Source organism: Trachurus trachurus, assembly GCF_905171665.1.
Source record: "Trachurus trachurus genome assembly, chromosome: 6".
Lineage (NCBI taxonomy): Eukaryota > Metazoa > Chordata > Actinopteri > Carangiformes > Carangidae > Trachurus > Trachurus trachurus.
In genome coordinates this window covers 20405507-20420990 of record NC_139897.1, presented here as the reverse complement: position 1 = coordinate 20420990, position 15484 = coordinate 20405507, and the positions used below count along the sequence as shown (strand labels likewise).

At 41.3% G+C, this 15484-nt stretch overlaps 1 protein-coding gene across 1 annotated transcript in view; it reads right to left on the bottom strand.

Moving 5' to 3' along the window:
- btbd11b (BTB (POZ) domain containing 11b) overlaps positions 1 to 15484 on the bottom strand; it is a gene marked incomplete at both ends in the record, with an annotated part of 64924 nt that overhangs the window by 12401 nt on the left and 37039 nt on the right. The window contains 2 exons of the mRNA XM_083974070.1: positions 1958 to 2162; positions 10064 to 10252. Coding sequence (XP_083830196.1) covers positions 1958 to 2162; positions 10064 to 10252 — 394 coding nt within the window. The remainder of the gene's footprint in view (positions 1 to 1957; positions 2163 to 10063; positions 10253 to 15484) is intronic.

Sequence of the window (15484 nt, the reverse complement as noted above, 5' to 3'; positions counted from 1 at the left end):
TGGAAACATTGCCTAATCCTTATGTCATTTGCGTATAAGTCACCAACGCAGTCGTACAGCTGCCGCCTGATAATGTCCCACTACGTCAGTGGTGGTAATTATCAATACTGACTGAGGCGCACGTCTGTGCATGCCCGCTCTAACAGCTCCTTCCTGCCGCTCCTCAGGTCACCAAGAGGACTCGATTAAGTTGCCAATAAGTTGACAATTCACTTATATAAAGCTGTACTTTCCTTCCAGAGGAAAACATCTGGTGTGCCATTTCAGGGGTGAGCACAGAAAGCCAGAAATATAATAAAAGAACAGTCTGCAGAGGTGTACAGTTACAGCAGAATGATCTCTACAGAGGGAACATTACCACTGGACTGTGTCTATAAAGTCATATGCTGAGGTGAAAAGTCGGACAGATGCAGAGAGTGAGAGCGAGTCGCGGATAATGGAAAGGAGTTGCCACTTTTTCTGACTGCGGTCTCATGCTGTTCCTCCTTTATTGCTGTCCTGGTGAACTTTAAAAGGTGCAATATTTTCTCTGTCCCAACCCACAAAGTGATGTGTAGGGGTCTGAGGGATTAATCACTACCAGACATTTCCATTACTTTACCTTGTTCTGCAATAATGCTGCTTTTAAAAAGACCCACGCTGCACTATATAAAAACACAATTGAGTCATGATTGGAGTCAACATCTCGATACTGCGACTTATTTTCTCATTGGTAACAGTGAATACAATAATTTCCATTACTCACTGTGCATCGTGCTACACAAAGGGACTGAAATGGCACTTTACAAATTTTTTAATCTTTGATATTGTTTATTTTATTGTATGCACAGTAGGTTTTAGAATATTTATCATTGCCTTTGTTTTTAAATTGCACTTGAAAATTGAGTAGAGCTGGTGAGAAATGTTTTTCATTTCATTTGTACATGCAAATGACAATAAAACGGATCTGAATATTACCTCTTTGTTGGGTTGTTCTGTTACATTTGTGTTTGTGCTGCCCTACTTCTTGTTCTACCGTGAAAATGCAAGATTTATATTCATGTCAGTTACCTGCTGTACGCTGTTGAACCCCATCTACTCAGTTCCTGATGGGGGCTGAGGTAAAATAGTTTGATGGTTTACAAAGAAATTAAAATAGATACTTAAATGTGCAATATCTGATTTATTTGACCACTTGGTGGCATGACAAATTAGCTGTAAGACAACACTGTCACCTGTCAAGTTGATACGCTTAACTTGTTAATAAAGAAGATGCTTAGTCACACATCAATCAGATGTGGAGCATCAAATACAGACTGTAAAGCCAATATTCACTCTCTTTTAGCTCTGTTGTTGGACTCCACCAACTTTGAGGTAATTATCTTGCTCTGCGGGACATAACTGTTCATCAGCTGATACTAACTGTGTCTGCTGTTGGTAACTGGGCAGGTCTTATACATCATTTGGAGAGCTTCCTCTGTGAAAACAAAATATGAGGGGAGCTGTGAGAGGGAACCAAAACCATTAAGTTGAAGGCATCTGCAGATCCAGGTGATAATGTCCTGCTGTGGGTACCGACAATGTGGATGTTCCTACCCTGCATAGTACTCAGCAAGAGGCCTATTGCTGCACTAGATCTAAATCATTTTTTGGAAATATATTGATTTTAAGTCATCTCCTAAAACAGCTGGGCACTGTAATCCTCCTTAAACATTATTCAAAAGTGAGAAAGTTGTGCCTGAGACTTTTTTCAGCCGTGGGTTAATACACATTTGATACACTTGTACGTATTCATAGCAGCAGGACTCGGTTATAGGATTGACTCAAAATACAGGTTCAGTTAATAATGCAACATGTCAACCAGTGCAAAAGTCTGGCTCCTTATGAGTAATAGAGTTTCATGGCACAGAGGCTATAACAGGCTGTGAATACACAGACAACACCCTCTTTAATTTCTTTAAACGTGTTTGTTTCTCACCTCTCTGTCTGTAAGGCGACCTTAGGGGGCTCCACGTTGGGGTTTTCCCACTCCATCTGAGGGCAGTGCATGAAATAACACAGGGTGTAGATGGCTTCAGGCGCCCACTGAATCACGCTGCTCTTCTGGTGGATCGGCGTCCCGTTGTTGTGATTCTTCATATACAGTGGCTGTAGGTGGTGCATGGCCCGGGACACCAGGTCACCTACACGTAAAAAAAGCAACAAAAAAAAACACACACAATCAGAACAGAAACACTCTTATAAACGTGCAGCCTTTAAAAGAAACGTCATCTTCGTTCCTTTCAGCTTCCTCAGAGCTCGTTCTGTCGGGGGGAAAGGAGATGAGAGTTCCCCTGCACCACAGTCAGGAGAAAAGACAGGGTTCATCCCAGTCCTCTCTGTGCACCTCTCAAGGGGAGCAGGGAGGAGGAGGTGGGCGGGTGGTGGGGACCAGCAGGAGAATAAGCGTGCTCAGGACTACACCGTGTGAAGAATGAATATTTATGGATAAACATTAGCTACTCCAAGCTATTTCCTCTGCATAATTTGTCAGTACTTTAAGGTCATCCAGTTGGGCTTGGAAAATCAAAGCTGGAGAAGACTCTGCTAATGAAAATTTGAATATTCTCTGGGTGGGTTTAAAAGAAAGTAAACAGTTCTTAGAAAAGGATGTTCAGCCTCCTTTTTTTTTTTAAACATAGGGGACGAAACTTTAAGTGCAGAAAATTCAGTTAATCAAAAACTGAGATAACTCGGATATTTCTTTCACATTAAACCTCGCAGTCTGAAACAACCAACCACTTAATGGAAACATTATGACTGCGGCGCATTAGTTATTGCTTACTTGTAAAACATCCCTGTATTATTACAGTGCATACTCAAATCAGGTTTCCCTGGTTGCTGTCAGATTTCTGTCGCTTCTCCTTCCTGTCATAGACCCACTGCACTGTGAGAAAATGTAATGAAGTTCTGAAGCAGGGTCAATCTTTAAAAAAAAAAAAAAAATCCACTCTGTGTCATATGGTTCTGGTCAATTTAATACCATTCAAGGCAAAAAAAAAAGAAAGAAAAAGTAATACAGCTGATGGCTCTTGGCTCTTCATTGTGAATGAACCATACTGTACAGCATGTCCGGCGATACAATGGAGTGTAGGAACAAACAGCCATTCCCACGGACAAAAGGGTTTGTTTAGCATCAAAATTGGGCCGTTTGGCGCTTGCCAAGATTCCATTTAGCCTCAACAATGTGGGAGGCAAGTGTGAAAAGGACGCTCGAATGAGGGAAGAGCATTCATGCAATAAAACAGTCAATCTCTCAGTTTGTCCTCTGGGAACCGTGGTGCTGGACATCACCTCCTGATGCTGTGAAGAGGGAGCATAATGACAGGAGCGACTTCCTCTGGTAGACAAACTTTAAATTGGAGCTCTCGCTGTTTTGCTCTGTTGCTATTGGTTACTCCTCACGCTTCTTTCTCTTAATTGTTACCAAGGGGAGGAGGGAGAAACAGATGAGCTTGTAACAGTGCCTTCTTAAGCTTGGTAAGGGGAGCTGAGGTGGTCAGCAAGAGCCAGGTCTCATGTGTTATTTATGCTGGCCTGTGACATTCCCTGTGCAGGCAGACAGGAGGCTGGCAGGGGGCTGAGGAGGAAGATTATTTCCAACACTGAAAGAGTGCAACAGTAGTGGCAGCAGCTTAACACATAAAGTGCGATTACAGCCGCTCCTTCAGCAGGTGTACGCAGAAATAACTGCTGAAGAAGGACTTGGTGCGGCTGCGAGGATTTGTTTTGGCCGAAAGAGAGGAAGGACGGACGGACGGAGGAGTACAGCAGTTTAACAAGCCGAAACGTCAATAGCCTTTTCATTATAAGATTCAAGCCCTTAATCAATACCTCATCCTGGGTAATTAATTCTTTATGCTAACAAGAGGAGGAGAGGTGGAGGACATACACAGAGGATCCTGATCCGCAGGTATCTCAGTGATTACCTTTTCGCAGAGGGGCAGCGCGCTCTTTTGTTTTCAAAGCTTTTAAAATCCCCTAAAGAAAACAAAACCTCACAAATATGTCCATTTCAAGAGTTCAGTGGTTCTGCTCTGATTTAGGAGGGGTTTCATACGAGTTGGCACCTTAAGGAGCAGGAAGTGGCAGTGCAGCACTCGACCAAACCAACAACCAAACTTCTTGTTACTTCATAAAGTGCAAAGCGTGTTTAATATTTGATAGTGAAAGAGAGAGTATACTCTTTGGAAATGTAGGATTAATTCTCATGCCTGATGAGGCAATTATACTCAAGGCCTTTATGGGGAGAATAAATACACAGTAACCAGCTTTCCTTTGGGTTCTGATGAATGGTCCCTCGTTGCACTGTGCAGCTGCTGCCGTCATCACGGTCTCTGTGTTTCAATTATTTGCTGCTATGCGGCCGTGATTACATTTAACGGTCGCCAGTGGCAATCCTGACTCGGCAGAGATGGTAAGCTATTCGTTCTGCTATTAGCTCTGTCCATATCAGCTAACATGGAGGGCACAAACATTATCTTTATGGAGCGCTACCATCTAAATGTAGTTGCAGACAGTTAATGTGAAAAGACTTATGCTTTATTGGAACATTAAAACATTTTGAAGAAATTGACTGAGTCGTTTAAATGTAATGTCACAAGTGCAACTAATGAAGTCTTTCCTCTAATCACATGCTGCAAATCTGTGAGAGGAACAAGCACACGTCATCCCTGCAGTTACCTGTCAAAAAGCACTAAAATACTTAAATTGCTCCATTTGATTCCTGTGCTGTCAATAGAGAGGCACGACATGGTCATTAAAGGTAAACAGTATCGTCAGTGCACAGATAAAGAAAAGGTGTGCACACTGCTGCTGTTACATCCTGGTGGTGTTTGAGATGTATCACTGAGAGTATGGTCATTAATACCTCAGAGATACAGCTCTGATTTCACCATCACATCAATGACAAACAACAGAAGATGAAAAGGACCAGATGAGACAATAAGAAGGGAAAATTGTCCAGATGCTGTTGTGTCCAACAATAACAAATCGTGCTGTCTTTAATCAACACTGATGACTAATTCTGTATGACCATAACAGAGGGCCAAACACAAATTATCACCACCATCTTTTTTATTTTATTTTAGTGCCACATATAGTTGCAGGTAATAAAATTCACTAACAAGCTTGCAGGCTGTAATGAGAGAGACCATTTAGAGGAGATAAAAAGGTTAGATCAAAAACACACGAGTGAAATGCAATTTAAAAAAAAGTTTTACTGAGTAAAACCAGAACTAATGTCTTTTGCGCCTTGTGATCTACAGTATCACAGCTGAGTGTGTCTTTGCTCAGCTGAGGGGAAAACACAACCTGGTACCTGGATGAGTCTGTTTCTGTTTTCTACACTGAGCGATGTTTGTTCGCATCATCGAAACCTCAGTGAGAACACAACAAGTTTGCAAGTGTTGAACTTTTTTAACTTTGAACTGCTACAGCTGGAGATGATGTTGTCTCAGACCAACAAATGCATCAACCTGCAATAAGAGGAGAGGTCACTGCTATTTGACCTCTTTATTTCACTCAATATGTTTCTAGCAGTATAGATTTATGTACGGAGATCCTTCATGCAGACTATTGAATCCTCCTCTGTCCAATCCAAGTACAACGTTAAGGAGTCTGGTACTGTACAACCTGCACAGTGAGGTCTTCAACCTTGTTTCACTTTGCGGTACTGATGTTAAACAGCTGTATAGATTTTTTTATATACAGTATGTGCGTGTATATATCCTCTGTCCATCTGTGGCTCTAAGAGTACATTGAATAACAGACTGCGTGGAACATACAGTATTTGAAGCAGTGCGTTGACAGGCATGAGTGAGTCGGGCGTGAGTGATGATGACACACCAACGGTCCTAATAATTGCAGTATTTGCAGGACTGTCATTTCAAATATGCTAATTTGGCATTTTGGTGGAGGAGAAAATGAGAAAATACAAAGAGGTAAATCAGTGGCAAAGCTCTAGAATGGAGTCTAAAGGCCACTGCAAAAGACTGTGCAGGCACAGGATGCAAATTTTTACCGTGCTTGAGTAGCCAGTGTCATTTTTTATGCCTCTGCGCCGCCAACAGCCACAGGATTGATGTCCTCCGGTTGTCCGTCTGTCCGTCCAGGCCATTTCTCATGAATGTGATATCTCAGGGACACCTTGAAAGGACTTCATTTAATTTGGCACAAATATTCACTTGGACTCCAGGAAAAACTGATTAAATTTTGGTAATGAAAGGTCAAAGATCAAGGTCACTGTAAACCGATAACACGTTTTTGGCTAAAACTCAAGAATTCATCAATATTTATGACAAAATAAACTAAATAGATTAGATTTATTAGAACAGTCGAGGTGACTCTAGACTCTCTTATTACATAACAGACCTCCTTTAGATTTTGCACAAATATTCATTATAGGACTCAAGAATGAACTGATTAGATTTTGGTATAGAATTAAAATGCACTTATCAGATTCTTAGTTGTCTTCACTGTAGAGATAAGTCTGGACAGACATGGATGAAACTCCAAAACATGACAGACATGAGGAGGAGATCCTTCTAGTTCTTGAACTTCAGACAAAGTCAAACTCCATCTGTCTTTTGGCCCAATCTTCCCATCTTTTTATTCTGCCTCCACACTGACAACAAGAGTCCTATTGTTTATGGGTTGTCCACATATCTGTTTGTTCCATTCTTATAGACCTAATAGATCTCAGTAACACATTATAAACAGAACCTCTAATTTCACATTTAGCAAAAACATTCACTCGGACTCAAAGATTAACTGATTACATTTTGAAGGTCATAAGTCAGAGGTGTGTGGTGTCCTCACGAAACATAATTTTGGCCTTGTAAACGCAATATCTCCGTAACACCTTGAGGGAATTTCTTCAAATTTGACACAAACATTCACGTTCTTCCCAACCCGAGGAGACAAACTGATTAGATTTTGTCATGGTGACATCAGAAAACACTGTTAAGCCATTATACTCAGCACTTAACACAGCAATTGTGACAAAAATGATTGATATTATATTTGACTGGAAAAACAGGGATGTCACCTGAAACGAGTCTGAGGAGGCAGACAACCATTAGGGGGCAAGTCTGGTTCTGTTTTTGTTCCCCATCTCACTCTCTTTCAGATAAACTATATGACAGCCAGTGCAATCATCTCCAGCTCTTCTGCCTTTGTCAATTATTCATTGTGTGTATAGCTTGAGTTGTGTGTCTGTTTGCAAATCCTATAGTTATTTACAGAATTCCTCTCCAGAGCTGATTACATTACCACTGGACTAAGCTCTGCCATTATCCACTGGGCTCTCTGTTGTCTCAGAGTGTGTTTGCAGTGTCAACATTACAGAATGAGTCCTTGCCCGACCTCATCAATACAACATGGACAGAGGACTGCTGGCGATTTGGCTCAGTGCTGCACCCTCGACCCGTGCGACCTCAGTCCAGAGAAAACATACAGTGAGAAGAATTGGCTAACTGTTTATTTTGATGATAAATGTTTACACTACACAAGAAATATGTTTTTCCAGCCTAGTCTGGACATATCACTGCCATGACAACAGAAACAGACCCTACAACCTTCTTCCCTTATTTGGCATGATGATTTTTAGGTTTAAATATTGTCAGGCACATTAGGAGAATTCGTTTTTTCCTCTGTCAGTGGATGTCGCAGCACTCAGATGTGTTTTCTGGAATGAGCTGCTGAGTTGCACCCAAGAAACAAAACTGTTCATCACTTCCAATGAGCATCTTGATTGTGTGATTAGATCTGATTATATAAAGTGGGGAAACATGAAGTTATGTATTCAGTGCTTTGCAACAGAGGCTGCCAAGGCAGATTTAGTGACACTCTTTGAAAGTTTGTCAGAAAGTTTCCACCAGAACAGAAAAGACGGTAGAAACTCAACTGAAGACCTTGTAGTGAACTTTGTTTTGGCCAGCTTTTCACCAAAACCTATTATTATTACTATCAATATATAAAAATGACTCATTGAATATAAATGACTTTAGCCTGTATAAATGCAGTGAAAAAAAAGCATTTAGAAATCACACTGGGGAAATTATTCTTTAAATAATGAGTACAATTTAAGTGGACATATAGTATTCAATTAACGTTTGGAGGGCGTGTCAAACTTAACTTAAAAGCATTGTTTTAAATAAATGACTGTTTCAATGTAGCTCCCACTGATTCATATAATCATTTAAACAGGCACATACACATAATGCATAGGCTATGCACAGCGGGAGACCAACACAGTAATTTCCTGATAGAGTGGGTCAATATGTGTGAATTATTAAACATTAAATTATCATATGAGCCAATAAAGCCATCCAACTCGAATGTGAAGGAGGCACTCAGTCTGCCAGAGCTTCATACGTTCAATAAAACCTGAAATCAAATTATTATGCAATTGTAAATTCATTAAGGCTCATTAAGAGTCTCAGCTAGTGGTTCTCGCAGCTGTGCTTTGAGCAAAATGCAAGTGTTAGTGTGCTAGTCATCTTAGTTAAGCATGTTAGCATGCTAATGTATGTTAATTAACACAAAGCACAGCTGAGACTGACGACAACGTCTTTAGTTTCAGTTCTTGGTCAACAACCAAAGTGTCGGACAAGATTTCAGCCACATGATGATGCCAGATAAGATGTCAGGCGGGAGTTATAAATATTGCAACGTTAAATACAAATATTGTAATTCATCCTGACAGGAACCTGAATGCATGTATATAATTTCACATCAATTCATCCAATAGCTGAAGTGTTTCATTCAAAAATGTTAGGGTTCATCCTACGGGGACCATGAATGTTTCCAAACTCCATGCAAATCCATCAGTCCATCCAGTAGCCTACAGGTTGAAGCATTTCACAATAAAACAAATCAGCTTGATGACAGTGCAAAGGGATCAGCAAAGTCACTAGGATTCATCCCTTGGAGATGATGAGCGTCTGTACAAAAGTTTACACCATCTCTAGATCAATGCCACTTCCTTATGGATAAAAAAAAGAAAAAGAAAAATCCATGTGGTGGGCAACCCTGCATCAAATAATTTCATCTATTGTATCAGCTGGTTTGAATATTGCTTCAAAGGGAGTTTCAGTCCAAGACCTAAATTTTGCGTATTGAACATGGAGAACTTATTTGGCACGAAAAGCATCAAATTCAAAGCTCTTGAACATCAGCCCAAAATACCAGGTGTCAGCAATTTCAGCTACAAACCACAGCGAGTAGCTTTCAGCCATATTGATCAAACTGTGATTCACACAGACATCTAAGTGTATTTTTCAAGGGTAGATTCCCTGAACCCAAATGCTCCTTTTCAGCATCATCACACTCACACAGTCATGCATGCAAGGCAATCAGAAATACTTCAACATTATCTCTATACCCATATGTGATTCTTAAACATCTCAACTTGATTTAAAACTGATATTGGCATGTTTCAAGACAGTCGGGAGAGACTTTGTTCCCATTCAGCTTCAAGAGCAATACAGTGGAGGGCCTTTCTATGTTTCAACAGGAAAAGCACATGTGTAAAAACTAAAATGAATCAATTCCATTTGAAGCTATTTCAGCTTTACAGATCCTGGTATTGTGAATGTTGGCTCACGGTCACACTGCCAGGACTCACTGAGACACTTGAATAGAACAGAGCCATTGTTAATGTTGTTAGTAACGCTCATGCTTTTCAAGTAGAGATGTCTGCTGTAGAAAAAAAATCTATCATGAGGCCAGACACTGGTGTTGGGTGATAATGCCTGGATGGGCTCAAATTCATCCCAAAGGTGTTTGGGATCAGGTTTTTGAACAGGACAGTCAAGTTCTTTCAAACCAAACTTTGGAAACCATTTTTCATTCCTGTCAAAAGTGTCATCTGCCGGGTGTACTGACCACTGAGCAGCATCACCACAACAATGGGACGGTTAATTGCCATGCTGGAGGCCACACCGTCAACAAAGCCCACTGAGGAAGGAGGTCAGCAGGCCGATTTTTCCCGTCACACCCACACATACACATACTGTACTGTACACATGCAGAGATAACTCACTGAGTTCAGAGATGCTGCCCACTCTTGTGGCCAGTAAGCACTGCTCAGCGGAGCGCAGCTCAGACTGACTGAAGGCGTTTCCCTCGCCGCTCTTTCCCGCCCGTTGCTGCTGCTGCTGCTGCTGCTGTTGCTGCTGCTGCTGCTGTTGGTCCCTGTGAAGAGTCAGACCCTCGGGTAGGCTCAGCACACCTGAAAGAAAGGAGAAAGAAAGACATTCTTACTCTTAATGCATGCAGTAACCTGATTTTTTGTTTTTTTTTGGATGATCATCTCTTAATATCAGCTAAGTCCCATTATTGCCTTTGTATGTGTGGCAAATGATTGTTAAAACACAACCAATCAATTATTTGTGTAAAGATTGAAACAATGGTACCCATACAAGGTAATTATCCTTCCTAGTTGCACCTGTCAGGGACCTTCTCCCAAATGTGTAATATGTCAAATGTATTTTCATTATTCACACCTCAGGATGTTCATTACACTTCCTCACGCTGAAGGTGAGGAAGAAGACAGCGATTCATTTTGCTTAACAGTTACTTATTTGACTGCACCCATTCCTACTGTTTTCCGGGTGTCAACTGTTGAAAAGGCTGAAAGCAGTGACTCTCTACTTAGCTTCCTAATCACTGTGGGAAAAAAAATAGCTTTGGTTATAATGGTTCGTCTCTCATAATATGCTGCTAATTCAATGCACACGCTGCCCGCGGCGAAGGTGACATTCTTCATTCATCTTGCGGGAGCACACTGTTGCTTCCAGGCCGATTCATTTCAATGTTCCCCAATGAGACATAAGGAAGTTGAAAAGAAGAGACTGTATGAAAAATACTGGAGGTGTTTCAGAAAATGGCGAGTGTTATGTACTCCTCCTCGTTGCTGAATGAAGGGCTGTCTGACTTTGAAAGTTGGTTAGATGTGTCATAGAAAGAGACAGTTCTTGGTTTGGAAAAATAAGGTTTGTCATGTTTGCCATTACTTTGGTGATGCTAGCATAAGCTGCTATAGCCTCAGGCAGAGGATTGGGAGGTTAGCTCATCACTAATAGACATCCATACGGTACACAGACGTTGCACTAGCCGGTAAACAAACGGAAACAGTTGGAGCTGCAGTTTTTATGGATAAGAATTATTATAACTTTTACATTTCTCATGCAAATTCAAGTGAGTGTTGGGTTGTGTGAGTCATTTTTATATTCGAGGGTTTATTTAGAGTAAAAATAAGTTTAAGTTTAAAGATTTGTCACCAATTACAGCGACAAAAGTCTTTGCATAACTTTTTAAAATCTTTTCCATCTATAGTTCTCTCCCAAACAGTGTACCATCTTAAAGTTTTTGTGCACCTTGTGATGCACCTTTAGAGGTGCCTTAGCCCACCCACTCCAATACTTGTGATGGAGAACGTATGGTTAGTTGGCATCAATATAACTTTAAATAACTTGTTTATTCTTTAAAAATACAGATCTGAATTGAAATGTGATGATTTTAAAAGGCATGCTTACGATTGTACTCCACTTTTGTGTTTGCTTTTCATCATGCATTATACGAGTCATAAAAACTGTGTGGCAAATACTTCTGGAAATAGGTTTCTTGGTAATAAGTCGGCTCATAAACCTTCACAGCAGCTGCTTAGAGAGCTGAGCAGTAGCTATAGCAGCTCCTCCTCCACATGTGTGTTCAGGTCTGACCAGGGAACTACAACCAGACAACCAGCAGGAAGCAGGAGGAGACACCAGCACCTACTGTACTGCAGCACCGAAAGTTGTCCTGGGCTGCCGCAGTCTGCAGCCATAGCTCCAATGAGATTCATTATGAGTAGAAGAACTTGCTTTGCCTTTCTGCTAATACTTGTCCGCAGGGATTACTCTGCAACACCTCCTTTATTGCTTTTATTGCTCACAATGCGCCCTCTTTAGCGAGCAGTTGTGCAACCTCCAGAGGATCCATCTTAGACCATTTAAAGCAGCAGGGGGCCAGCCTGCCACCTTCCCCTCTCCCATTTTCTCCTCAAACAATTATATACCAGATAAATACCTCACTCAAAGCGTGACCACAGGAATCAACCCCCCCTCTTTTGATGTGAGCAGACTAAAGGCCCCCAGGTGTGACTGGGCCCCACTGCATTTGAGACGCCATCATTTTTCATAACTGAGGGATAAGAAAAGTTTCTTTCACTTTAAACCCAACCCTGTCGTCACCTTCTGTACTTTCAATTCTGAGTATTTCATTTCATTTCATTTCCTCTCTCAGTGGTAATCAAACATGATTACCAGCATGCAAAGACAGGACTAAACAAATTCATGAAGGGAAAATTTGGTATCAAGCTGTAACATTGCATAAAGGAGGTGATGCTGCATGTCTCAAAAATAACAAAATTAAGCTAGATTTCATTTTTCTTTGTCAGTTTTTCGGATCGTGCCATTGTACACGTTGTGCTGAGACGCCAACAGAGCCATTGTTACAGTAATGTTATTGGTAAGAAATGTGTTTTTCCAACTGTAACATGTCAAAATGCCTGCTGTGGGAAAAAAAACACCTATGACTGAATAAATCTATTACAGGCCAAAAAAGAAAAAAGAAAACACCTTATTGTTACACTTGAGCTTTTAACTGTCCAGCTCCTTAACCTTGGTTCAGGGGAATAACAGGACCAGCTGACAGTGAAGTGCTGAATGGTCTCAACATGGACTGAGGCAAGGTGACTCACTGGCTCTCTGCGTCCTAATGCAAGGCACTGCCTACCCTCAGGGAGGAACTGATGGAGCTCTTACATGCAAGTCAGTGTCTATAGCTGCCCCTCTCTCTCTCTGTCTCTCTCTCTCTCTGTATATGTGTGTGTTTGTGTGATGACTTGTCTGTATCTTCCCCATGATTGCCGCTGCACCAGAAATCTCCCTGGAAATGTAATGATGTCAGGTTTTTAAGTACAGTACAACCACACAAAAGGAAGTTGTTTACATAACAATAACGGACCGAGATGAAATTGGGCACCTGCCTTTCCTTAACTGGACCAGTGCTGTTTGCCATATGGCAGTTGGGAAAGGAGAGGAGAGGAGAAGAGCGAAGACTCCAGGCAAGATGCTGTCACTGGAGAAGAAGTAATGAATACAGGAGTTCCCATTAAGATGTCACTGAATGCACCTTAGTCATATTTTGTGATAGGAAGCTGCACATAAAAAAATAAATCCAGTGCGTGCTCAAAACATATTCTAGACACTGCTGAAAAAAAAAATGTCAAGATGCCAAACTTCTTTTTTTTCTTTTCCATCTTTTCTTTACTGATCTTGGATTCAAATAAACTGTTTGACATATTTTGAAATACAGACATGAGCTGACAGCCGTCAGCTATCTTAGCTTTGCCATTAAGACTGTATTCTCACCCAACCAGCCCACTGCACAAATATAAGCTAGCTAGTCATGGATGGACACACCAGCTGTGGTTGTGTGGGAGTGTGTCTCTGTGTGTGTTGGTTGTCAGTTCACATTTTCACCACAAACTTTGTTTTTTCCTGTCATTTGCCTCCACTCTGTCTCCTTTTGTGTCTCGATGCTGTACATTTATGAAGGAGATTCATAAAGCCTGACTGTTTTGTTCAAGCTGAAGCTTTTTTCAACTTGCATTGACTTTGCACAGAGCTGCACTGTCCATAAAATTTACCCTGCATCCTGTCACATGGCAAGTTGAAATTTTACAGGGGGTTTGTGGCTGAATGTCAACTCAAATTGTCATTCTTGCACCTCGGCACTGTGTTTTGCCAGCTGTCCGCGGCTAGGATACTGGCTGCTAGCTGAAGCATTATATGGCACCTCGACATGAGACCTTAAAAAATATACAAATGTATAAAACTATCAACAATCACTTAGATATAATTGACAATTGACAAATGTTTTTCATGTTTGTTTCCACGCATCATTTTTTTTTAAACCCTAAAACCACATGTCATCTTTTTTTAAACAGTGACTCTTACACTGTATATCAATAAGCCAACACTGCAATGTTATGTATTTTCATTTTCATTTTTCTCTGAGTCTGTCGGTCAGAGGGCAGACTACTGTAGTCTGGATCCACTCTTCCTTGTCACAGGGTTGACTAGAGCAGTAGGGCAGGAACACTGACCTCAATGTGGCTCCTACCCTGCACTTAAATCTATTTTGGAGGGAATACAGAGAGGAGAGCACTTCCCTAAACACACTGCAGCTCTGCAGCGGCACTGGCGTTGGCTTTCACACGCAGATAAGATGCAGCTTTTGATTTAGAAAAAAACATGAATGGCGCTATTGAATCAACGGGATGTGGCTCGAGTGTTGTATTTGGTTCAAGGTGTCAGAAGTAACAGAAATACAAACAGCGTAATGCAGACAAAGTTAAAGTGGTAGCAGAAATAACTATATAAAAGCTGTTACTAGTGCAGCATTATGACTCTAAAGGGTTAATCATGTTGTTACTGTACATGGATCAGAGTAGCGCTGCCCCTCTCTAGGGCTCCGGCTCTGTTCTGCCAGGCCAGATGGCTACCATATGTATACCGGCCAGTGATCATAGAGGGAGACGTAGTGAGATGGAAAGCGGGAAACAGAGTAGTGACGTGTGTTAAGATATGTTATGATGCTGTTCCTGCTCTAAATGGCTGCTTTATTCGGGCTGAGTAATCTTCACCATGTGTCAAGCTGTAGAAATCAAGGCGTGAATGTGAAGCTGTGTTGGCATTCCCGGGCAGACTGTAAATCTCCTGAGGTACGGTCTCGGTTTGGGTTCTCAGGTGACCACAATATGGTCTCAGGGAGCCACAAGTCTTTAATGGGTTAGTCCTACGCCAGCCACAGAGCTAAAAGGAAAACTGTACAACCACCAGACTTGTGAGGAAATACATGTACACATGCAAATGTCTGCTTAAATTAGGAAACTGGCAGAGAGAAGAAGTCAAGTGAAGACTGTATTAACCACAAACACATGGACACGCTGATGCTAATATTGAGTCGGGAGCTGAAAACAAGTCAATAACAAGCCAGGCTGCAAAACAAAAGCCACCACACACGCATATTAGTAATTAAAAAGTCTTAATCCCAGGCACTTTGTGTTTAGTTACTGTGTGACTGCAGAGGGAACAATGTGTTCAGATAAATCCAAACCAAATGTTTCCCATTACTGGGCAACCACATTCAGGATGCAGTGTGTTGAAGGTGCTCTCCCCTGTACTGTCCCCGATTCAGAGGACTGAAAAAGCTCCTGAGTTTGCATTATGTGTCACTCTGAAAAGAAACACGCAAACCTCCTGATGTGTTTTTACATGTGAGTAAACCGCCAAAGGAAGTGTGGTTGAGGTTTATTTTTGTGTTAGGAGCTTCTGTAAGGAGAGCCCGATGTGAGGATGTCAGACCTCTTCCGCTGTTGTTTTTAAGTCAATAATGATACATACATAAATGAATG